This window comes from Parus major, chromosome 7, assembly GCF_001522545.3.
Source record: "Parus major isolate Abel chromosome 7, Parus_major1.1, whole genome shotgun sequence".
Taxonomy (NCBI): domain Eukaryota; kingdom Metazoa; phylum Chordata; class Aves; order Passeriformes; family Paridae; genus Parus; species Parus major.
Window position 1 is genome coordinate 20725133 of NC_031776.1, and position 26088 is coordinate 20751220.

General features: G+C 37.1%; 1 protein-coding gene across 2 annotated transcripts; it reads left to right on the top strand.

The window, feature by feature from the left end:
- The first annotated feature begins 134 nt into the window (after positions 1-134).
- On the top strand, positions 135-26088 carry IFIH1 (interferon induced with helicase C domain 1). 2 transcript variants are annotated; one of them, XM_015634938.3, is made up of 16 exons: positions 135-640; positions 3197-3353; positions 4534-4704; positions 8571-8651; positions 12073-12293; positions 13008-13218; positions 16238-16455; positions 17952-18068; positions 18543-18666; positions 18755-18991; positions 21012-21268; positions 22710-22859; positions 23565-23726; positions 24039-24229; positions 25022-25115; positions 25215-26088. In XM_015634938.3, the coding sequence occupies exons 1-16, from the start codon at positions 191-193 to the stop codon at positions 25395-25397; spliced, it is 3024 nt and encodes a 1007-aa protein (XP_015490424.1). In that variant the 5' UTR covers positions 135-190; the 3' UTR covers positions 25398-26088. The 2 variants fall into 2 exon arrangements, with proteins under 2 accessions (XP_015490424.1, XP_015490425.1); XM_015634939.3 differs by having other exon boundaries at positions 25025-25115.

Genomic DNA, 26088 nt, shown 5'->3' on the forward strand with positions numbered 1-26088 from the left:
GAGCCCTGTCCCGGGGAGCCCTGTCCCGGCGGGCCCTGTCCCGGGGAGCCCTGTCCCGGGGAGCCCTGTCCCGGCGGGCCCTGTCCCGGCGGGCCGGGCGCTCACGCACCGCCCCCGCAAGCGAAACCGAAAGCGGTGCCGGTGCTGGGCACAGCGGGTCGGGCCGCGGGAGGTTGGCGGAGGGGCCGCCATGGCAGAGGGCACCCGGGACGAGCGGTTCCTCTACATGATCTCCTGCTTCAGGCCGCGGCTGAAGCAGTTCATCCAGGTGCAGCCCGTGCTGGACCGGCTCCCCTCGCTGAGCGCGGAGGACAGGGACAGGGTGCGGGCGGCCGCCCTGCAGCGCGGCGCGGCGGCGGGCGCGGAGGAGCTGCTGCGGGCCGTGGAGCGCGGGCCCCGCGGCTGCGGCTGGATCCGCGAGTTCCTGCAGGCGCTGGAGCACGGTGGCTGCAGCCTGGCAGCCTGCTACGCCAACCCCAGCCTGAGCCAGCTGCCATCGGCGGCAGAGGAGGCCGAGCACGACCTCTGCGTGCAGCTGGTGCAGCTGCTGCACGGCACGCTGGTGGACAGGATGCGCACCGTGCAGGTGGCCGCCAGGTGCCTGGAGATGGGCATCTTCCAAGAGGAGGACATGGATCGGGTGAGTGCGGGAGCAGGCAGTGCCACAGACACTGGCCAGCCCCAGTGACTGAGGGGCAGGTGGGAAGCCACAACTACAAATGGCACAGTAAATACAGAAATGGAAGGGGAGTTCCCAGAGTTGGGGGAAAAGAGATAATGGGTCCAGGTAAGCCAGTGAAGACTGTTGACAATGGACCAGTAGGTGGGATGCCAGTTAAGAGTCTGGCAAAGAAAAATGCCAGGAACAGAGGGTTGGATGGACCAAGACAGTGCCTAAGCGGAAGAAATATATCAGGTTTGACTTTACTTACCATTTTGCCACAGACCTTAGGCTCAGAAGATCACTGTCTTCTGGCCCTTGAACCATACCAGGAAGTAGTGAAGTCTGTGAAGTCCTAAGAATACTTGAGTTAAAATAAAACAAGATTTTCCATCCCCTTTTTTGCTGTAGGTTCACTAAGGACTATCACACTAGACAGTGAGGTGAGCAGAAATACTGGTTGGACAAGAACAAGGAAGTGCTAACCTTTGATGAAAACAATGACCAGTGTTTATTCCACTTGGCTAAGAACGACTTGCCTGGAATGTGAAACCTACCTGAAACTCAAAAAAAATTGATATCCTGAAACAGTGTTAGAACAAATTAAAATAATAATTGCCACAGCAATAAGGGGAAAACTGGTAGACTAAGGGTGGAACTAACTCACATTTGCACTCTGAGCCTTTGCATCCACTTTTGAGGTAGTTCTATGCTCCATTTCAGTTAAAATGACTATAGGATACATAATTTTGTCTTGTGACCATCAGGTAGCAGCAATGATCAGATGCACCCTAATTATTAGGGAGCCAAGCTTGCCAAGCCAAACTTGGCAGATGCAGAGGCCTTTTAGGGAGCTACTGGCTCCATTCCCTGGTAATGGGTCCTCTGTTCCCCTGGGTCACCTTTTTGCTGCTGGTGTTATCAAACCATTTAATGCCTTTCACAATCCTGTCAGTTTAAACTCCAGTGGAGTTTAAACTCCACTCCCACTTTCCACACACTTCCTTTTAGTCATGAATCTCAGTCAGGTTCCCACTGCTATGCCTGCCCGTTTCCTTGCATGTCAGAATGGGTAATTCTTGAGCCTTGAGAAAATGGCCCTTGAGACTGAGCACCTGTCTCAGGCTGCTTTGCTCTTGAGGTCATGGTTTTGTTCCTCATGTGATCACATGTCAAGTTCTGCTTGTGACTGCCTTGGAACACTGTTCCATAGTTTCCTTGAGGGCAATAGCCACTTTCTAGAGGCTTGGGTATTGTATTTTTAAGTGGGAGTTGAGATGATGAAGCCAGAGTTTTAGAAGGGAAATGTTCCCTTCTAAATATTCCCTTCCCATATTACAGTTTAAGTCTGAGCTTTGGAAATGCTGTGTGACAGCATTTCTCCTTAATCAGGGTTGCCTATTCCCTAAACCAGTCTGAACACCAATTATTATTCCACAATTGTTGGAGTCTGGGATACAGAGTGTGTGTCCTTGTTTCTGATACTTAGTTCTAACATCCAGAAAAACACTGAATTTCATATACTATGAAATTCATGAGCATGTTTTCATGGTGATACATGAGAACAGCTGTTAAAGTTAGATAGAAAAAGCTTAAAGTGTAAGTATGTAGATTAGAAAGTTTTCTTAAGTCACTGGGTGAAAAAGTTAATTTAGAGAACAGAAGACGAGATGGAGGATTTAGGATGTTGTCTCTTGTCTTCTTTCTTCTTCATGTTCTTCTTCTAGAAGTTTTTGGATAATAGTAGGTGATTGGACAGAAAATGCCGCAGCGTAGCACAGAGGTGATAGGTCATTGGGTCATTAAGAAAAATAATATACATGTCTTTTGTTAATTGGGTAAAAATAGGTATAAAGATAAAAGCACTGTGTAATTTGGGGGCATTTTGTGCGTTCAAGCACAGGGTGAGCCACAAGGCCTTGTTGTACCATCAGAAGAAAGAAATGTACCAGATTGCAGTGATTTGGACTTGTGCAGCCAGTCTGGAGAGACCTGCCAAGTTTTGTGATGACCTTCTAATAAACACGAGAAACAAGATTCTAATGAGCTCGGGAGTTTTCATCAAAACTAGAGAACTGAGATAAGCAGAGCTCCCCATGAGGGAGAATCCCAAAATAATTCAGTCCAAAGGAGGCTGAGAAATCCAGGAAGAGAAAGAAAAATACAGAAGAAATGCAGCAGAATCAGAGAAACAGAAAAAGGATTTTTTAGGGAAAAGTTACAACAATAATAGTAATTATTATATAGTGGTTACTGTTATAACCATTGTCTAGTACTACCAATCTCTCCAACTAAATTCCAGACCTCACAGGTTTTATATAGCCTACCCAAAACCATATGGGATGAACATGAGGTTGGACAAAATTACAATAATTCTCTTCAGATGAGTGGTCAGGTCCACTTTATATCTTTATTTTTCAATATGTTTTAATGATGGCAAGGAAATGCTTTTTCACCCATACTATTCTTGCAAACTTCCTCAGACCATTTCCAAAGTCTGTGTGAGGATTGTTTCTGATTTTTTATTTTTACCAGATCCAGACTGCTACTGATAATCGTGGGAACAGAGATGGTGCAAGGGAGCTACTGAGCAGAATAGTCCAGAAGAAAGATTGGTTCTCTTCTTTTTTGGTTGCTCTCCGTGAAACCCAACATGAGGACCTTGCAGATGATTTAAGTGGAAATACAGGAGGTAATAATCTTATTTCACTGGTACTGGATTTTTAATAACTCTTTTTTCTTTCTTTTTCTTTTTTAGTTGTACTGTTACTTAAGAAGCAATGCAGGATTCCCACCATATTGTTTCACAGTGACACTGGGACTAATGCTTTTGATTGTCCAGGGATTTCAAAACCAAGTTTTGTGACAGCTTAATTGACAGATTTTGAAATACTAAAAATCCTTGTTAAGCAATATGTGAATTACAACAGTATGGATTTAGATACAGTTGAGGATGCAGTTCAAAGATGGTTGAGTGTTGCAGTCTGCAGGACAAGACCAACCAAGTCAGAGCCTCAGAAGATCATTCTGAGTGAAACTCGAATGCTGAGGCTTGTTCAGCAGCTGTTGTGATCCTAATTTTTATTCTGTGTTGCACCTGTGGGAGGCTTAAATTCATGTCTTCACTACTTGGCCATCAGTAAGGTAAACTAAGTAATAAATATGCAAATTGTTAATATTATTTTCTTTTTTTTTTTTTTTAAATTCTTTTCACATTTTGCATTTCTGAATTTTCAGTATAGTGCAGACCATATAGGGTAAAACTGAAGTTTAATTCAATTGTTTGATGGACGTCTGAATGAATGAATTTATTCCACAATTTCTTTGTAATCTTGGGCAAAGCAGGCCCCAAAACAAACTACACAGACTAATGCATCAAGCATGAATGGTGTTGCTCTTACCAGAGGATAAGTGACTTTCCATGTACACGTGTGTAGATCCATAGTGTATGGTTGCAGGAGAGTGCTCTGACATAAGGTCATAGAGAGGAAACAGTTTCATTGGTAATTGTGGATGAAGAACACTGATGATACATTTTATCATTGCAGCTTGACCCTCTGTGATTTGTTGCAGTAAAATATGTTATTAGCAAACACCTACGCACAGAAATTGAGAACTTCATAAAAATACATCTATTAACCTCTTTAAGTTTAGTTTCTAATTGTAAATTAGTAAATTCTTAATAAATATTTATATATAGGTCAAAATTCCAAACTATAACTTTTGAGTCAAGACCAAGACCATATGTTATACTGTTACTGTTATATGCATGATGAATACAGGTTAGTACTGTGTTTTCTGTGCTCCACACTAAAAGAAATGAAATGTTTTATAGAACTGCCTCAGAATTTCTCTATATTTTTTGGAAACAGAGAATAAACAAAATGGGACGGAGCAGACTACAAATGAAGAAACTGAAGTTAGAAGCCAACCAGGATATGACATAGAGGAGAATTTGAAACAGGAAGAAAATGTGGATGATAGTTTCAGCAGTGAGAACAGTGTGTTGGAAACATCCATACAAGAGAATTCTGTGGTGTCAGGTTTGTCCACTAACTGGTATTTTGATCTGGTACCTGTGTGAATAAATGAGTAGCTTTCAAATATATTTAATATTTTTTATAAAATATTAATATTATTAGACTACTATTTTATTTTAGACCCATCCATAGTAGGCTTATGCTATCCAATGACAACGTTAGGTTAACATTGACAGCTCTGTACAGTGTTGACAAAGTTTAAGATAAGAGGAATGTTTTTATACCAGTAAAACTACAGCTGTATTAAGTACTTCTTTCTAGAAGGCTAGAAATTCTGTATTGAAAAGCATTTTTTGTTTTGAAAAGTCCTTTAGTGCTGTCCAGCAAGTAAATTTTCTCTTTATTTTAAGGTTTTTTATGTCCAGAATATAAAACAACCTTTCTCATGTCACATTCATACTCAGAAGTCCATTTTTAGTAAAAATGTTTAGAAATTATTGTGGCCATTGTTCATATAGATCCACTCTTAAAAACATGCCTTGGGAGTTAATTATGAGCAACAGCAATTGCCAGCAACAAAGCCCAAACATAGCTGCAAAACGGTGATTCAAACTCACACTGCGTGAGTCAGGAGCCGTGTGTTCCAAGTTCAGATGGAGCTCAAACAATAGTTACAGCTAAGGTAAATCCTGCCTGGAATTACACTAGTGGGTTTACTCAGCCAAAGCAGTGAGACAGCTAAGGCTGCTCTCTTTTTATCAAACATGAATATTTTTATTTTTTTTTAAATGGTTCTGAAAAACTGCAGCCATTGAATGTGTAACAGTAGTAGCCTATTCCTCATTTAGCATGATATTAACAGGATATCACAATGCTGTGTAGCAAGTAGTGAATTAATGACAACAGCAAAATTATCAACTTGGTTTTCCTGGGTTAGAACATAATTTGGCAGTATAAAGAAGGGGTGCCAAATATTAAAGATAATTCAAAATAAATCAGACTAGATTATTCTTTTTGGACAAAGCTAAGGCTCTTATTTGGCCTACTAAGGGTTGGTTTTCATTGCTGTTAGCCTGATCTTCTACTTGCCTCTTGTCAGGTTGAGGATTACAGAAAATTAGATCTGGCAGTTATTAACTAGTGTGCCACAGGCTAATTGTAGCTAAAAAGCTATGGTCTCATCACAAAACAGAAATCAATAGAGCGGGCATTAGCAGTTTGGGCAGTTGAGCAGATCTGTGAAGTGAAATGGCTAAGAGGGTACAGAGTACATGGATTCCATCAGTTTGGTCAGACTGACTTCAGTCTCATGTGGACTGTGTACCTGTGTGGACTGTGCAAGTAATTAGAATAAATCTCATTTGGTTTCAGATGACAGTTCACTTCTTCTGATCCAAAGCAGCTCTGTGATATGAACCAAAGTAGTGTAAGTGGGGACAATTGACAGATTCACTGTAAACATGCAGTTCTGAGATGAACCAAAGCAGCAGTGTAGATGCAGGGTAACAAGGGCTGCCAGCAGGCAGTGCTGCTTGGAGATTTCTGCAGAGAAGCTGCCTCACATTCAGCCATCCTCAAGTGCAGCAGCCTCTGATATCAATGCACATGTACACTCAGACTTAACAGCACTCAGGTCTTTTTTTATTTCCTATTTCCGTCCTTTCTCAGGATTTCGTAAGACTGTAATTTTAGACAGGAAGATTAAAATACAAATGGAACCCAGATTCTATTTCCAATTGAGCTGGGAACCCACCTAGTTGTAATTTGGTGCTGTCAAGTTGACAGTTTCGCAATATACTCCCACCATTCCTTTATGTCTTAAGGACATATTTCTAGAAGAAAAAGGCTTTTCAAGTCACTTGAAATTACCGCCATATCTGAAGCCTCCTCTGACCCTTCTATTTAGGCAGATGAAAAAGAGACAGTCAGAAGGTAGGAGAGCAGTAAGGTCATAGAAACAAGTAGAAATAGATCATTAAGCCTAAGAGATAACTAGAGGAAAATTGAGCATGCAAAAACACGGATAAGAAACTTCACACACAAAAAATTGCACAAAAGCAAGTCAATTCCCAAGGTCAACACTTGGATTAAGTTGCTGCAGTTACCCATATAAGCAACAATTTAAATAATAGCAGCTCTCTTTTTCAAGGTTTGCTTTTCATTCTATTTCATTCCATTGTCTCTCTACTTACTTAGTACACAGTGTAAAGTGACTGAAAACCTTCCTGTGAAATACTCGGCATTACAATTGTTCAAGCAGGACTCTAAGGGAAGATTAGCAAAAAGGCTAGAAACAGCTGTTAAAATATTAACTCTATCTTCTTCATTATTTTGGAAATGCTTACTGATTCCTGTTTTTGATTTTTTTAATTTATCTTCTTTTAAAGTAATTCAAGTAAGTTGCCACAGTAAAAAAAGGAGATTGTTTTATTCACCTTTCATTTGGAAGATAAGTATTTTTCATTTCACTTCACCACTGATGTTTTCTGTTGAGAGATTGTTGCATAATGCATGCTGCTGATTGTAATTCAGATGATTTTGTGCAAAACACTTTATGGATACATATTCTCATGACTTTCAGAAGGTCATTTTAGATGGGAGGACATATGGAATAGATACACAGAATTTTAAGTTGACCTCCCTTTCCTATATTATGTGGATTCTTAGAAAGTGAGAGTGAGAGGAGAGCAGTGTCATCTTCATAGCTGGGAGTTCCCACTAATGCTACTAATTAATTTGTCACAGGTCTTTGAACATGGCTTGCAACAGGTGAGGTTTTCTTCTTTTTTGTGCCTTTCTGTTGATTGCATTCATTTGTTAGAAAGACTGCTAATTCCTGACTCCTAGTCATAGCTAAGATAGCTTCATAACTGTACTAAATGCAGACTAGGTTTCACTTCCACCTCACCCACCAAAACTTTATAGTGTATATTTCATGCATTCCTTTCTAGGACACTGTAACTTCCACTCAATGCTAAATTCTCATTCACAGAATCCTTTTTTTTTTTATGAATAACTTTTTGGGACAATAAGTTGCGAAAAATATGTATATGGACCATAATAGGATATTCACTGGAAAGAACTTGATAAAAACACAAGTTCACTGGCTAATTAAGGAAAACGTTGGTTAACACTATTATTCTGACCGATTCCATCTGCGCACTTTGGGCTCGGTTACAGAGTGCTGTCGGTAAGCTGATAGCTCAGGGTGATGCAGTTCACAGCAGATGATCCCGGGAAGGTCTGGGTATCTCGGCTACCAAAAGGACCGAGTTTTGGCCGGCGCAGCTCTGTGCCCAGGGTGCGTCGGGCGCGGGTGGCCCAGCAGAGGGCGAGCGGAGCCCGGGAATCTCCGCAGCTCCGCAGCCTCAGCGCTGCTTCTGCTCGCTCGGGATCCACGCTTTGTGCTTTTCATGTTACACCAAGGAACTTTAAAAAAAATAATAACCACACACATACACACACACACACAGTTCTGGTTTTGTTTTTATTCTGCTACAGGCGTAGCTGTCATGGCTTGCAGGGAGTAAAAGAGAATGGTCAGTTTGCCAGCAACTTTATTTTTTGGCTTTTCACGTTTCTGGAAAGATACGGTAAAATGGGACTAAAGGGGATTATGCAGGTCATCATGTCTGGAACCTCTGCTTTTAAGCAATAAATCATGACCCATAGTGTTATGTTATCCTTACCTCTGCTGTGCTTTGGAATTAATCTTCCATAATTTTCCATATTTTCTTCCGTAAGAAGATGGATTATATTGTTCACTTTTTTCTTTACCAAAAATAGAGAAAATTTGGTCTCAACCATCCCCACCTGATATTCATCTAACCTACTTTAACAACTTAAGGGAAGAGCAAACAATATGCATTTGCCATTCATATTTGTACAGCAAATATATTATGTTGCATTTCTTTGTGTTTTTCATTTAGACTCAGATGTCTCCATAGGAGATGGAAGCATCAGTAACTTAAATGAAAATCTGGGACAGAGCTTCACAGCCACTGATTCAGGTACATTTCCCTTCTCTTATTACTTAGTAATTGCAAAATAAGGTCTGGGGGAAGTATTCTGTGAGTGGGCTAAAACAAAACTCAGTGGAGGGCTTTCTTTCACTGTAAACTCTAGTTCACCGTATTTAGTTGCCAGACCTACTCTTTGTTGGAAAACAGATGCCATTTTAAGTGGTCTGGACCTAAGTCCTAGCCCCAAAACAGTCAATTTACTGAAATCATCTGAACAGGGCTCTAGACATCATCATCGAACAAACTGGTCAGTGATGCAGAATGATAAAATCACATAGGCTGCAGGGACTAGAAGTCATCCAGTGCAGTCACCTGGACAGATATTCATAATGCTGCCACACACATGTGTTTCTTTTGCTCTCAGAGAGGAGCTAGTTTGTACCTGGCCCTCACACAGGGTGAGAAGGAATAAGAATGTTTTAGAGGCAGCAAAAGATGAGCAGAAGCATCTTCTGGGTACCTGCAGAACAATAATGAAGGTCCACTTTGGACCCAAGAACTTAGCCTTATTTGTAAAAACAACCTAAGCAATGAGGGTTGCTATCTGAAGACCTTTGTCAATCTCACATTCAAACACATGTGCTTGTTCTAAAAACAGTTTTAAGCTAGATATTGGACTGTGCTTAAATAATACTTAGCAGACAGGTATTATCTTGCTGTGTATGAAGTGTGAGCTGAACTAAACACTGCTTTTGTAAAAGACATCCCTGTATTTTTTGTCTTTTTTTTTTTCTTTTTTCAAACCTCAGGTAAAAAAAATTGAGAGGTGTCCACCATAGTGATCAGCCTATTTACCTATACAGAGTTCAATACTTACTTTTTGGAATCTAGCCTTTATAAAATTTGTGCTGGGACTAAGTCTTGCACAAGGGCTAGAAAAAATCTGAGCACCTTTCAAGATAGCTGACCTAATAAACCTAGTATTATATCTGTAAGGTCACTGTAATTATTATATATCATATGCCTGCAAAGAATTTATTATAAATACTTTTAGAATAGTTTCAACCTTTTTAAAGATTAAAACACACATATTTTTTAAGTACACAGAAAATTCAGGATAGCTCAAGGTCTGAATTGCTACTCTACAGCTGAGATTTTAATCTGTGCATTGCTAACTCCAAAGAATTTGCTTTGCATTTCTTTTTCAACTGAGGACACTCATAAGTCACATTGTGTTTTTTGACTCCCTCTGTCACATGAAGTGTCTGGGCATGGAAACTTCTCTTTTTTGTGGACAGGCAGGCACACTGCCAGTTGGTCAGGCTGAGCCAGGCTCCTGGCTTTTGGCAGCATGTATGTCTGTATGTATGGCCTCATCCTTTAAGAATCCTGAAGTATTTCTCAGTAAGAAAACTGGGCATTTGCTGTGTCCATTAATCCAGAAAAAAACAACAAAAAACCCAAAACCACTACAGTTTTGTGAAGAATGGAGAACAGATTTTTTCAAGGTGCTGACTTGCTGTATGTTCTTTATACATGTGGCTTTTAAAAACAACTAGTTAAAAAGTCTTTTAAAACATCCATGTTTTTAATCATGTCTAGTAAACTCAGTGAGAGCAATAATGAGAAAAAAAATTCTAAGAAGATGCAGATGCATTATTTATGGCTTTTATCATTTGAAATTTTACACTACAGCTGTTGTATTAACCAAGATGTTTGGATGATATCATTACACACTGACATGATTTGGGTTTTAATGCAAATCATGTGGATTTAGCTGCATTTTTATGTGCAAGGTTCATTTCACATTTTATAAAATTGTGTAGTAAGGACAATAGAATAATTATTATGTTTCTTTTATCCCCGAGCAGCAATTTACATGAGCCTTGTATGAAGGCAGACAACTTCTGTAATGTTATACTGTGCACGACGAAAAATCTTTAATTATGTAATTCTTTAATCTCTGAAAAGATTCTTGTATCTAAGGATACAGATAAAAGATGCCTTTATCTAAACAAGGGCTGAAGAAGCTAGGAGAGAGCTAAGTTAAATATTTTTTAGGCCTGGACTGTTAATTGAGGATGTCAAGGAACTAAAATTTAACCAAACAGATGGGTGATAAAGTGCTAGTTTCAATATGATTGAGCTATTGAATTTAGCCAACCAGAAAGCAAACAACGTTCTTCCTCAAAAGAGAGTAGTAGAAGTCAGATAAGTAACAGCAAGTACTCTCTAGTGCAAATGTCCCTGTGTCCTGGTAGCACTGCACTCACACTAAAAGGCAAAACAAGCAAAAAACACTTTAGAATGGCATTCAGATGTTTCCATCAGCAGTGTTTTATCAAGCTTCATTACTTTTTGTTAGTTTAATTTTATTTAATGGTATCAGGAATACCAGAAAAATATACTTACTTTGTGTGTAATGTATCAGTGATAATAAAATCCTCATGATTCTTCATTGAATGATACCATCAGGAAACAAAACTTTTCTCCCCACATTTTAGTCTCAGAATGAATGTAGAATGAATTTGTGCATTTTCTTCACTGTGGGCAGTTAGAAACTAAAGAGTGATCTAAGCTTATTTGTAGGAAAAATACCCATGAAAACTCAATTGAAATAAATCCTTCTGATATTAATATATAAGTTCTGACTCCCTAAGTATATGTAAACTCAAGAGACTTGATATGCTTTTCTTACTGCTCAAAATAATTCAACAGCTTTTTTTTTTTTTCACTTTTATATTTAGAACATCGTTTATTTCTTCTGTGTGTCGTATATCTAAACACTGCCATTGCATTTTCAATAAGAGATGGAAGGCTTTGGCCTTAGGTGGCAAATGTATATGGCTTTTTAATGAACATTCAATTGCATTATGTATGAGTCAGGCTAAGAAGCTATGTATTCTACCATGAGTAGGTGTGATACATTCTGCAGTTAGCTCCATCTTGTATGGGCAATTGAATTTTCTTATCTATTTGGTCTTTATAACACCTTTGTCCATTTTTAAGTGTTCCATATATATTTATTTTTTATTCTTTCTATGGCTCCATTTTTCATTCTCTGGGAAGTATTTAAAAAGGTAGCTCCCTTGTAACCAAATAAATTTCAGTATTGATGAAAAATAAGGTCACAGAAGCTTGGCTATGTTATAAATACTGCAGCTCCAAACACAACCTTTGTTGATCTCAGCGCTACTGAACTGTATCATTTGAATTTATACCTAAAAGCAGTCATTTCAACATAGATGGGTGAAGATGTGTTGTATGGAGTGGTGGCTGCATGGAAGCAGTTCTGATCCAGAGTTGCACATGTCCTCAGAGCAACACTGTCTATGCTAGTGTGCTGTTTCTATTTATTCAGAAGATGTTTCTGATAGTGAATTAATGTTTTTCCCTCTGACATTTTTTCACTCCTTGGATACACGTTCTGTGCCTCCTGTTTGAAACTTGTATTTCGATGTACTCTTAGATGAAGATGAAGTGGAGAGGAGAGCCTCACCTCAGCCAGATCTGACTCTGAGAGATTACCAGATGGAAGTTGCAAAGCCAGCACTGAATGGGGAGAATATTATAATATGTCTCCCTACGGGCAGTGGTAAAACCAGAGTGGCTGTTTACATTACCAAAGATCACTTGGATAAGAAGAAAAGGGCATCAGAGCCTGGAAAAGTCATAGTACTTGTTAATAAGGTAAGTTGGTAAGAATATTATTTTTCAAACATCATTCAGTGTTAATACAGACATTGTAAAATGAACATAAACACAATTCTCAGCGTCTCCAAGTGTGCAGTGTTTAAAGACAGACAGACCTATTGTACCATCAGCCTGGTGCAAGCACAAATTATGTTTGTGTTCCCCAGTACAAGTGCAAATTTAGATGTGCTGAAATTACTGGAAAACACAGAATTTCATTTTGTAATGGATTTTAAAAAAACAAAAATATTTTTCACATTCTGTGTTTTAGTTTGTTATTGAAGGCCACCTAAGGAGCCTCACAGTAGTTGAGGAATGTTTTGTCACATTTTCTGATAATTGCTGTAATTTGTGCAGTTAAATTTAGCACAAGTAAATTAACCTTCTATTGTAATATTAAAATACAGAAGTACATTTAAGAATTTTATTGAAATTGTAAATAATATCCATATCCTTTTATAAGAATAAATGTGAAGGCATGTTATAAGCTTAATTAAATAACCAGAGCATGCGTGGTTTGTTCATTCTTTCAAAGGTGCAATTAAGCCAAAGTCCTCTGGACAAAAAGGAGAAGTTGAAGGGGAAAAATTGGTTTGGGGATTTTTGCTGCTTAATTTTCTTTTGTTCACCTAGCAACATTTGTGGCAAACAGGCATGTATTTTTAATCATGTGTTTAATATGGTTTAAATTGTTTGTAAACCTTTGTTCAGGTTCCATTGGTAGAACAGCATTTACAAACAGAGTTTAGTCCATTCCTGAAGCGCTGGTATCAGGTTATTGGTTTAAGTGGTGATTCTCAGCTGAAAATCTCATTTCCTGAAGTTGTCAGAAGAAATGATGTCATCATCAGTACAGCACAGATCCTTGAGAATTCACTGTTAAATGCATCCAAAGAAGATGAAGAATATGTCCACTTATCAGGCAAGTTTTTTATTCTGAAATTTTTACAGAGGGTGTAAAAGTATGCCTCTGTTCTGGAAAATTGCAGAGTAAAAATGGGCCACATTCAACAGGGTTTTTCAATTTACTCATTTTATAAATGCAAGCTGTAGTCAAAATCTGATCTTAATTAATAAGCATGCAGGCCAAAATTAGACTATAGTTTATTTGTACTAAATACTTGTTATGTTTCCTATTTTATCTAAATAAATTCCTAAGCACAACTTTGTGCAAATGCAGTTGTACTGGTTCCACTTTCCAAGCTTGGTGGAGCACTGAGTTATATCACATAGAAGCCATATACAGGATGGGAAAAATAATTATCAAAACTCAAATGTACTTGGTAGTTTGAGAAATACAGTGGAACACAAGATAAAAATCTGTTGTAAAAGTTATACTCTTTAAGCTCTTGTAATTTTGCTAATATTCTTAGGATAATATAATGGCTTAACACTGTGTCTCTCTGAGCTCAGCAGATACAATGGTTTCCTACAACACATGAAGGAAGTTGAAGAAAGCAAAAGATAAAGAAAATAAGATTGTTTTCCCTGAATGCTAAAGTGGCAGGTATCTCTGCGAGATTAGAAAGGAAAGGGTATTATCTATCAGTGAGGTACAAATAGAACAGCCCATGACATCAGCTCCAGGGCTGGGCTACAGTGACCTTCCTCTGTGAGATGCTAACTTCTCCCTCTATTTGCCTGCTTTCAACTCCTTTTCAGATGGTGAAGGATGTAGGGGAGAGCTGTGATATTCAAGATATCGGCCCTGAGGTAGAAATATAGGTCTGGGTGTCACAGAGACAGCAGGGAATCCTGAGGGGTTAGTCTGTGTCTGTCAGTGCCTAGCGCTGACTGGGGTACTGCTTGATCCAAACTAACTCCTGCAGAGCCACTTGGGTACCTCAGAATTGCACCCCCTCCTTCGGAATGCCCTGTTATTAACCTAGGCAGAGTACCAGCAGTTTTCTTATACTTATTTCCTCTCCACTGCATGTAAGTTAATAAACTTCCCTACATCTGAATCATTTTGGAATGCTATATGGAGGCATCTGAACATTTCTACTGGAACTGCTGGCCTGGTCCCAGCCAGATTGTGTAATGAAGTAGGTTGAATGGGTTTCACACTTTGCAAAGTTTGCTTCATAAGGAGCTACATTTTTTCCAGAACTCAGGCAGCCATGCACCTCATTTTTTCCCCGTGCTATTACACCTGTGCTCATAAGTTCAGCTGGACCAAAGCCAACCAAGCTTGAACATAGCCAGCTCCATTTCCATGGCTGTGACTTAGTTAACTTGCAGCCTTTATAAATCATCCTAATTAGTTACAAGTTTTTTTCCAGATTTCTGTGCATACATTTTTCATCTTTTCCACAGAGGTCTGCATTACATGTAACATGTACCAGTGAAATGGAGGGGACTGTCTTAATTGCATTTTACCAAGTGTTTATCCTCTTTACCAAGGGCTGAAGTCACTGTACAGACTTTCTAAAAGCTGTGTATCACTTCCTTAGTAGAAGTAACACATCCCTTCTGGTAGGTTAGTTTTCACACAAGTAGCTATAGGAATATGCATGATGGAGATGATGGTCAAAATCAAAGGGAGTAAGTTCATATCGGCAGAATAACTGAGAAACTGCAAGCACTGCTTCTGAAATCTTGCAATGTCTAGAAATCTTAGAAATAAATAAGAATTTAGATTTGAAACTACATCACTCCTGTGTGGCTGGTTTCCTGAACTGGCTTCCTGAACCACTGTGAAGGCAATCAGCTTTCCCCAAGGACATGGAGCACTGGCTACCCTTCCTAGCAGAAATGTTTGGTGTAGCCTTTTAAATATAACTTCCTTTGTTTAGTCTCCATCTTTCCTTAGGTTCTTTAACACCAGCTGAGACTGATTTAGCTCTCTGTCAGTTTCCAACTTCTGCTGCCAGTTGTTGAAAACTGACTTGTAGTGGTGCAACAATTTGAGCATATCAATGTGTAAACAGGACCATGGAAAACCTCCACATTAAAAAAAAAATGCATATAGGAGTTTAACCCTGATCATTTCAGTGGTCTTCTTTACAGTCATGTCCACAAACTGTCTTCAAATTGTTGGAAACAATGTAAAATTAGAGAGTTACTGGCCAGCTACAGAAGGACTGGGAGCTCCATAAACAAGTTTTGCTGTTAGAGAAACAGAAAAATGTTCATGAATCTTTCAGCTCAGAACCTTGAAATATATGTGACCAAATGCATGTGCAGATAGATTAAAAATATGTTTTCTATATTTTTGAGAAATTTGAAACAAAAAATAATTTTATTTTTCTTCATTGTATAGTATATTGCCTGCATGTAAATATACTGTGACCAAAAAGCTCACAGTATCTGTCTGAAATTCAGTTTCCTCTGCTACAAAAGAGAGACGAGTGGTAGTGCTCTCACTAATCTGTTTGTTCTTTCCAATAACACATCCATAAAGTAATATAAATCTTTTAATTTGGACACTAATAGGGAGGAAATCTCTGTGTTGCTACAAAATGGAAGCATATTTTGACCACAACATGCCTTTCAAGAATGTCTGAAAGGCTTCTAACATGTTAGGTATTTTTTCAAAAGCAAACAATAATTAGTTAGTCAGACACAGTTATGGATATAAAAGATAGTATTGAGTTAAACTATGATATGTTCTTACCATTGGTAAGATATGAAAAATATTTCTCTGAAATTCTTTGTATCATCAGATTGTTTTTGCAAAAAAAGGAAGTATTTTTCCCATTACATGAAATGTAAAACTACTTGGCACATCAGGACTGTAGCAAAGGTTCCAAAGTCCATTTAATATATTCAGCATCCATCCATGCCTTCCTCCAGCACTTCAATTTCCTAGTTCATTAGTTATCAGACAAATTGGTGGGTTCTTTTCAACACCATTCTTACCTGTTATAAGATTTAGTTACACAAATTCTACATTTGAAATGAAATTATTCACTTTAGGAGTATTTTTTTTTTCCCCCCAGATTTTTCTCTCATCATTATTGATGAATGTCATCACACTCAAAAGGAAGGTGTCTACAACAATATAATGCGACGTTACTTAAAAGAAAAGATGAAGAACAGGAAGCTGGCAAAAGAAAACAAACCACTGATCCCACAGCCTCAGATTCTGGGACTTACAGCCTCTCCTGGTGTAGGAGGTGCAACATCCTACTCAAAAGCTGAAGAGCATATTCTGAAAGTAAATAGCTCTAACACCTACAAACCATCAAAGGAATATCGTCTTGTTCAAGTAAAACTTTTACAGTCAGTTTAGGGTCCAAATAGACAATTGGATTTTTTTTTCTTGTGTACATGGAAGTTTAACTCATAACCATTAAACTGACCCTCTGAAAAATAATGGAAATCCATGTACGAATAAAGGTTACTTTACAGGAAGAGTAGAGTTACTGAAAAGGGAAGTTCAATGATTGCCTCACTTGAAAAAAATCCCCAAGTTAAGATCAGAGACAAGAAATCCACAATGTTGTATGGCTTTATGGTTACTAAAGTCTTTTTCTTCCATTAATGGCTTATAATTTACTGTGTAGCCCTAAATACAGAGACAAAGCATATTTTATATCTGTATTTCTAAAGTGACTAAGCTGAGCATTTTTGTGAGTCCAAGAAAATGAGAAACAATGTTGAACACTTAAATAAAGCAGAAACCACTTGTGAGATACAGGTAGCGCAGAAATTTGTTTTGTTTTTTCAGTTACTCATTGAGGTTGCATGAAGACCTGATAAAGATAGTCTGTTAAATTCTATACTTAAAGAAATTATGTTTTACTTGAAATTAAATTATTTTGCATTAGCTGAAAAGTAGACTTTAGCCCAGTACTGCAGTGAAAACTCCTGACCAGTAAATCGCACCAGAATAGAATGTGATATTGAATAAGTGAGGCCTGCAAGAATGTTTTATGCTGCTTTGAAGTAGACAAAATTGCAAAGAATTTTGACACAAAATCTTGCTGTTAATGGAAAAAGCAGAAAATTCCTTTTCATCAGCTCTGAATTCCTAATGATAGGATTCTGGGGTTTGTATCTGAAGATTAATCTGAATATGCAAGCTAAAATATACAACTACCACTGAAGAGACTAAAAAGATCACCTGTCAGTCTTCCTTCACTGTTTTCTCTGCTCAGAATAATTTTTTGGTTTCCCTTATTACTTAATGACATGTACTTATTTTCTCCTTGGAAGAGGTCAAAAGCAGAGAAGTCCAGTTCAGTTGTGCACTTAGCACAGAAATTCTGTCTTCCTGCTCCAGAAAAGATTCTCTCAAATTATTTTCTACTCTCATAACAGCTCTTACTTTTATAATTAATCCCTAATATGTATTTTATTTTTTCTATTTCACCATTATTTTTATCTATTTTGTGCTCCAAAATCTATTCTTTTAAAGTACTGATGCTATATTTTCCTTCTCAAAATACTTGGTTTGCATCCTGATCTACAATTTCTTTCCTGTATGCAAGGATCGCTTTTGGCCTAAAAAGTAACTTGTGCAGTTAATCCCAAATGTTTTCAAAGACTTGGACTTTCTTGTGCTTATACTGCCTTTATCCAATTTTTGTAGGAAGAAAGTCAAATTATATAAACCTCAGCATCTAAATAAGAAGCTCTGTTGCATTAATTCAGTTTTCATGTGAAATAACTCAAATTACATTAAAGAAATAACATTTTGTTTTCTCCCAGATCTGTGCCAATCTTGATGCTTGTAGAATTATGACTGTTGAAGAGCATGCCTCCCAGCTGAAGAATCAGGTGAAGGAACCAACTAAGAAGACTGTGATTGCAGATGACAAAAAAAGGGTATGTTTTTGCAAAAAAAAATTAGTATTAAAGTTATATTACCCTTTTAAAATGTCTTGTACAGTATCAAAAACTTTTGCCTAATGCTCTTTTTCTATAGACTTTCAGTGATCCAGAGTGCTAATTTAATATTGTTGCTTTCCTTTGTTTCAAAAAGTATCAGTAAAGACAAATAGAAACAAATTTTTACTTATGTCAGTTATACTTTGAGTTATCTGGTCAAAAAGACTTCTAAAGATGAAATATTTGTGTTGAAGTGATATTATATTCCATTAACAAAAAAGAAATTAAAAAGTGCTATTTCACAGTATAATTTTTGTAATATTCTGAAACTTGTATTTCCATAACACTAGACACATTAACAGCCTTACTTTTTTAATTTTAGGTTTAACTTTTAAAAAAGAACTATGGTACTAGCCAAAGTTTTGTTACCAGAAAAGGCTTACTTACTTTGTCTGATCAATTTATTTCTAGGATCCATTTAAAGAGAGAATTACTGAGATCATGACAGAAATACAAAACTATTGCCAGCTGCATCCAAAGTCTGAGTTTGGAACTCAGACGTATGAACAGTGGGTGATCAGAGAAGAGAGAAGAGGTAACTTTATAGCAAATACACCCCAGCTTTGGATTTCTTTGGGTCATTCTGTACTAATACAGTTTTTGTATTTTTTATTGCTTTCTAGCTGCAAAAGAAGAAAAACGCAGGGAACGTGTCTGTGCAGAACACTTGAAGAAATACAATGATGCTCTCCAGATAAATGACACCATCCGAATGGTGGATGCCTACAATCACCTAGATAACTTTTATAAAGAGGAGAAAAGTAAGAAGACAGTAAGGAGTGATGATGATGATGATGATGATGAACCAGCAGTATCAAAACAGGATGAAACAGATGAATTTCTAATAGGTTTATTTCATGGTGAGTTTGAAATATATTGTGATATTTAATATTTTAAGTCCATAATTGTGCACTAGCATGGTTTGCATGGGCCCATTAGTTATTGCATCCTAGAGACTGCTGTGTTATTATCACAGTAGCTTGATATCCCAGTTCATACAATTTTTTATGCATTAAACAACATCATAGTGGGATCATGTCATAATATGTAATAATGGTTCTTCAGCTCCCACCTAAAGGCACCTTTTTTTTGCTGCCAGTAAGTAAAAGCTGTTCTCTGCTTTTATCCAGTGAAGTGTCCCTGAGGACACTTAACAGATACATAAAATATGTATTCCACTAGACATTCTTGGGGGGCAAAAGGTTGAGCAAATGGAGTAAAAAGCAATGAAATTATGAGTTTTTAACCAACCCTTTCTTCCAAAGTTTGTTTGTCAATATACTAAGAGTGCTGACTTAGAGTTATTTTTAGGTAATGAATATTTAGTTGGAAAATTAAACAAAAGATCAAACTGCAAAGACCAAAGTTAATTGCTTTTTGTTCAGTTCAGTTATGTTGGAACTAGGATTCATTCATGGATCTTTTTTGCTTAGGTTTTTTTCCTTTACTGCCTTTGCAATGAGAAAGAGCTAGACAAGTTTGCTCCCATCACCCATGGCTCTTGGGTGGTGCAAACAAAAAGAGGTTATACTGCAGAGTGCAGAATGTGACCCAGCTTCATACTACAATTTTTTCTATCATTGAGAAATTCAGGAAATGAAAAAAACAAAATATAGGTTAGTTAATGTCAGCATGGTTTTAATAGTTCTTCAAACATGTCTATTCCCCCTTATTTAGATTTCAATAGTGGGCTGTGTCTGAGAACCAAAAACTTAAACCAACTAAAAATGAAACATAGTTGCATTAGTATAATTTCTGGCTGCTTTTATTTCTGCAGGTAAATGAAGTTCAAAGAACCTGTCGATGGAAAATAAATTCCATTTTGTTAGGATTTTGACACTAAAAGTGCTAGGAGTAATAGAATAAAATCTAAAATATCTCAGCTTTAAGAGCAGAATTCATCTTTGGGTGATAAACCCCCTGGGGAGCTTAAGGTGGAAATTGTGAGAGTTTGTTATATTTACTGACTTTTTGTATGTGTTTCTATGTTTGATTACATTCTAAAGTATGAATAAAACTAGTCAAAAAGCCATTGTTTAGGTGGAGTAGCAGCTTGTGGTACATTGAGTAAGATTGCCTTGGATTAGGTACACTGCAATAGTCTGCACAGGTCATGACACCAGTGTACTAACACACAAAGTCCCAGCCTTGAAGTGTTCTTGTATTTCCATAATCATCTGATAATGACCTAGGTTTTTAAATATTCAAAGTTTTTTTTTAAATTTAAAACACTTTAAATTTAAAATTAAAGGAATCCTCCCTCCTTGTGGTCAATAGAGCCAGTTGAAGAAAGTCATTCATTTGACAGTTCTCTGAGTACATTGAACTGTCTTGGAGCTGCAATATCAATAACAACATGCTCATGCTGGTGTCTACTGTACTGCACGTTCCTAGTGAAGATTCCTACTTTAATTCATGTCCCAAGCACAATTTATGTCTTAATTTGTAAAAACATTGCCAGCTCTGAGGCTGTGCATATTAATCTGTTTCTCCTTGTAAGACTTTTTTTTCCATGGTTTTAAAATAGTTTTGTAAATATTACAAGCTGTGATTTAGCTCTTTATTCCAGTGCATTTGACTCTGTACCAACTTTGTGTGTATAGGCAGGTTTTTCCTTTGGCTTACTCTCACCATGAAATATAAGAAAAGTGTATGATAATGGTGATTTATGTTGATTGATTAGTGTGTTTTTAGTGACTATAAATTCACTTCAAAAATAATTGGTATGCCACAGCTTTTTAAACTGAATGTGAATTAGCCATGCTGAGAGAATCATATAGAAAGTTGCTCTTTGATTTATAGGTTTTGGGGTTTATTTTGTTTCAAACTGTTATTTTACATGGCTAAATTTTCTTAATTAAAATCTATTCTTTTTTAAAGCAAAAAAGAAACAGCTGAAAGAGTTGACTGGAAATCCAGAAAATGAAAATGAGAAGCTAATAAAGTTGAGAAATACTTTAATGGAGGAGTTCACAAAGACTGAGGAACCTCGAGGAATCATTTTCACAAAGACTCGTCTAAGTGCCTTTGCTCTATTCCAGTGGATTAAGGACAACCCAAAATTTGAAGAAGTGGGAATTAGGGCCCATTATCTTATCGGCTCTGGACATAAGAGTGAAATCAAGCCCATGACTCAGGTACAGAACCATGCATGTCAACATTACCTCTTGTACATGATTTTGGAAAAGAGCTTGTTTTAGTACTAGGCTAGTGAACTGAAGTTTGGAGCCCAGAGTTCTGGTTTCATACCTGCCAGCAATTTATCTTCATAAAGATATATGAATAATAATGTTGGAATAATTTTATTTCCACAAGTAACAAGCTTTCTCTGGTTTTGGATTCTATGGCAACAGAAGTAGTCAAAAGGGACCCAAGTTGTAGCAAGGCATGGGAAGCAAAAGTAAACAAAATGGAAAGAGGAAAAATTAAATTGTTAAATGAGTTTATACCTATCAGGACAACAGTAATTCATGTTATATTTTAGCTGCTGGATTGAAAAATAAAACTACATTATTGATTATGCCCATCTTTTTTTAATATCGTTGCTTTAATCAAATGACACCAATTGCTTCACACTGACACATTACCATTGACAGAAAACTTGCCAAAATTCATACTGAAAATATCACAATTGATCATTCAATTGTGTCCATCCTATACCATTTTGTCGATTTCATACACCACATCTCTCTGGGGATTTATATTTGCAATTACAACATTTCCAAATCAAAGTACTTTGCATCACTTCTGTTCTGATCTTTATCCCCCACACCAGCATTTAAGCAAAAATGATGAGTTTTGCTGCTGGGCAGAGTCCATTTTCTTCTGCTGCACTGAGTTTCAAGGAAAAAAGTTCTCTCAAAAAATTATCTCAGAAAGTTGCTCAAGTTCTATCAAACTTGGAATTTAATTTCTATGGCACATTGCACAAACAAAACAATAGTTTCTGCATTGTGAAACTGTATATAGTAAATAGCAAGTTTCTGTTCCTTTGATCAAGCTGGTGACAAACACCCAGTTGATTCAAAAGTCTGTGATTTAGTTTTAAAAAGATATTTTCTTTTTCATGTGTGTCATTGTTGTTCTTTTAGGTGCTACCTGGATCACCAGAGTTATGGTCTCCATTTATTATGGGGACTTTTAAGTGCTTTAGAACTAGAGCTGGAAATCTATATTTTAATCAGAAATTACTGAAGTGATAGAATCCTGTCTTATGAAGAAGTACTTGAAGAATTTAAAAACAGGTCAACTATATTATTAAATCTCCTAGTACCTGGGACATAGGCTACAAAGTTCCAAGCTCAATTACTTAAAAGGATTGGCTTCTGCTTCCTCCTCCCTCAAAATACGGTGCTGAGCACCTGTTATATTCAGTAGGAACTCCTTCTTTTGCAAGATGCTTAAATGCAGTTGTCAAAGCCACTTGATGTTTGGCACTCAGCTTAGAAATGATGGGACTGTAATTCCTGAAACTCATTAGTTAGAAGAAACTAATAACAGAAACTAATTGAAAGGAATTAGAAGAAACTGATAACAGAAACTAATACTGAAAATTAATTTAATTATTTTAATTTACAGAATGAGCAAAGGGAAGTTATTGATAAATTTCGATGTGGAAATGTAAATTTACTAATTGCTACTACTGTAGCTGAGGAAGGACTGGACATCAAAGAGTGTAACATCGTTATTCGCTATGGCCTTGTCACCAATGAAATTGCTATGGTGCAGGTATGAGTTTTCTGCATATTTAATTTATTTTAATATTGCTTTTCCTTTTGCAGTGGGAAAATGGTGAATCATATACCTGACGTCTGGAAATAATTTTTAAACACTTGAATGCTAAAAGAGAAAATGCTTTTGCAACAAGTTTTGTTTCCAATTGCCATCCTCAGTCCATATGCAATAGAGAACTTGCCTCTCTCTGTAATGGTGCAGCATCTGTTCAAAGTTCTACACAAACATAAAGCTCTTTTAATAGAAGAGATACAAGAATATGGTCATCAGACCAGGTGATACAAGAGGCATTTTTCCCACCAGTGTATGGACACCCCACCATCATTAGCTAAAGAGAGATTACTATGTATTAGAATACCAGTTTGATAATGCTGTCATTTAACTTGTGAACACAAATATTTATACATTTAATATTTAAGTGCATGTTTGTATTTTGGTGACAAAATATAGATTCAGCATTGCAAAACATGCTAATCACAAATCTCCTGAGCTGTTCTTTCAAGTAACATGGATGATACTGCAGAAATAATATGTTATTCACTGATTCTTTATCTGTCTGAGTTAAATGGAAAAAATTGCTCTTTGGCATACTGCATATGGAATAGTGCATGTCTTCCATTACAAAACTAGGAAAAAATGTTGTGTGATGTAATAGGGAGTAATTGTGGTGTTTATTTTTGTATTCCTTGACAATTGTAGGCTCGTGGTAGAGCTCGAGCTGATGAAAGCACTTATGCTCTTGTGGCTTCCAGTGGCTCAGGGGCTGTTGAACGTGAAGATGTTAATATTTTTCGTGAGAAAATGATGTATAAGGCCATTCAGCGTGTCCAGAAGATGCCACAGGAAGAGTATTTAAATAAGGTATTCACTGCACTTTCACTTTAAAGGAAACTGATTTATATTGTATGAAATACTTCCTCTGAAATCTACTTAGAGGAGAAAAAATACTAGTTGATACATATGGCTTTGAATTCTTTTGTTCTTTTTGTTTTATAATCTGTTTTCTTGTCCTTTAGAAAAGTCTGGTTTTCTATTGGTAAGGGGAAAACACACAAGCAAGGGAAAATTGACTAGAAGTCACCTTGACAGTGAACTCAGTAAAATAACTGAGAAGGAAAGCGATTACTGTCGTTCCAGCAGAATGTTAGAGTGTTCTTACTGATCTGTTTCTAGATTCACAGTTTCCAGTTGCAAAGTATAGTGGAAAAACAAATGAAGGCAAAGAGAGATCAGCGCAAGACATGCAAGAAAAATCCTTCACTAATAAAATTCTTATGCAAAAATTGCAACAAGCTGATATGTTCTGGAGAAGACATACAAGTTATTGAAGAAATGCATCATGTCAGTGTGAAAAAAGATTTCCTGTAAGTGTTTATGAACTACTTTATCTCTTTCAGGCAGAAACAGATTTTCTTTTCATCAAGGCTGTAACAGGGCCTTGTAGCCCTCTAGACCCTGTGAGAAAAAAATAGATTATTCCAATATTGTTGGGTCCTAGGCTCTATGGAGTTTACAGTTAAGGAGCTTGAAAAAAATGTTTGTTCTTATTCCTGATTTCAAGGTGAACTGAGTTTAAGACTTTGAAAAAAAGGTGCAGCTTCTGTGGTACTATTAACTAGGTAACTTACTATGTAGTATGGTATGTATTCCACTCTGTACAGGCTAATAGTAACCTTCAGGATCAAGTACTCCCTAAATAAATGGTACAAGAATGTACATACACTCTGGAGGTCTGGGTAGTCAGAACCAAATGATTCTGTTAAAGGCTAACTTTGGACTAGAGGGAGTAAAAAGAAAACCTTTAATTTTCAGGTATTATTTCTTTGACAGTTCCATGGCACCTGAAGAAAACAAGCTAGATCTGTCTATTATTTTTATTAGAACAAGAGCCTGCTGCTCCCACTTTAAGATGTGTGAGGGAGGATGCAGCTCCTGAAATGCAATGAAGAATGATGCAGAGTATGTAAATTTCATCATTACTTAGGAACATGAAGTGTGACCTTGCATTTTCTCAAGCTCCTCGATGTGTCAACCGTCAGAGAGTCTATGACTTTTTATGTTTCATATCTGATTTCAGCAATCTTAGCCACTATTTCTATGCCTATATGTAGCATGGAATGACTGCTGGAGTCTGATGGGTGCTATCTGTTTTTCAGAAGTCTTTATCATACAAGAGAAAATAAAACACTGCAAGATAAGAATGCCGATTACCAGACAAATGGAGAAATTGTATGCAAAGACTGTGGACAGGTGAGGAATATCTTATTTTTCATACTCTTCTTGTTGTCTGTATTTATTTATTTCTAATGATCTTGTCTTATTTTATCTGAAATTTCCTTCTACTTGCAGGCTTGGGGAAATATGATGGTTCACCGAGGTCTTGACCTGCCTTGTCTAAAGATTAGAAATTTTGTGGTTGTGTTTGCAGACAAGAAAACAACAAAGCAAATTTTTAAGAAATGGGGAGAACTGCCCATCAGGTTTCCTAGTTTTGATTATGCAGCTCATTGTCCTTCAAGTGATGAAGATTAAGGACTTAGAATTAAGATAAAAGCCCTTTCCAGCTTCTCTCTGTTGGTCAGAAGCTCCTGTGTCCCATAGAGAATGCTGCATCATAAGTGCTGTGAAAGCTCCTGGACACAGGGAAACTGTCTTGAAGACAAAAAGTGAAACAAAAAAGAAGAAGGACAAAGTCACACAGTTGCTGTTTACACTCAGTTTTGTACTTCTGGACAAGGATGGCAAATGCATTGCAGTTGTGTATTTATGGAACGAACTCCTGTCAAAAGGAGTGACAACACTGTCAAAAGTGTGTTAGATGACCTGTTGTCAATCACAGAACTTTGAAAAGAGACCTTAAGATGGTAATTATTTTTTTTATGCTATAAGAAGCATTTTGAAGACAAAGCATCTCAAAAGAAGAGCCACATAAAAAAGAGATTACCTGCTATTTTCAATCACTGTTGCTACATCAGTGTTTCATGATCAAGCTCCTCCCTTCATAAATATAGATGAAATCTCATACACTTTGACATACTAAATATAAGTTTCCCTTAGAAGATACTTCAAAAAATCAAGCCCTTAACCTGAAATTGACTACTTTAGTGTCCAAGACACACATTGCCAAAGTAACTCTCTGTGTGTGTCACTTTCATAGGATTGTTAGACAGGCTACATAATGAGGTGTATATTTTTGTCAATAAATTGCTATTACTAAACATTA

What these genes read in the sequence shown, in the direction of transcription:
- IFIH1 (XM_015634938.3), top strand. Translation starts at nt 191, where the DNA reads ATGGCAGAGGGCACCCGGGACGAGCGGTTCCTCTACATGATCTCCTGC. An exon ending in AGTGTGAAAAAAGATTTCCT is followed by an intron (nt 24,230 to 25,021) that starts GTAAGTGTTTAT and finishes TCTGTTTTTCAG; the next exon opens with AAGTCTTTATCATACAAGAG. An exon ending in TATGCAAAGACTGTGGACAG is followed by an intron (nt 25,116 to 25,214) that starts GTGAGGAATATC and finishes TTCTACTTGCAG; the next exon opens with GCTTGGGGAAATATGATGGT.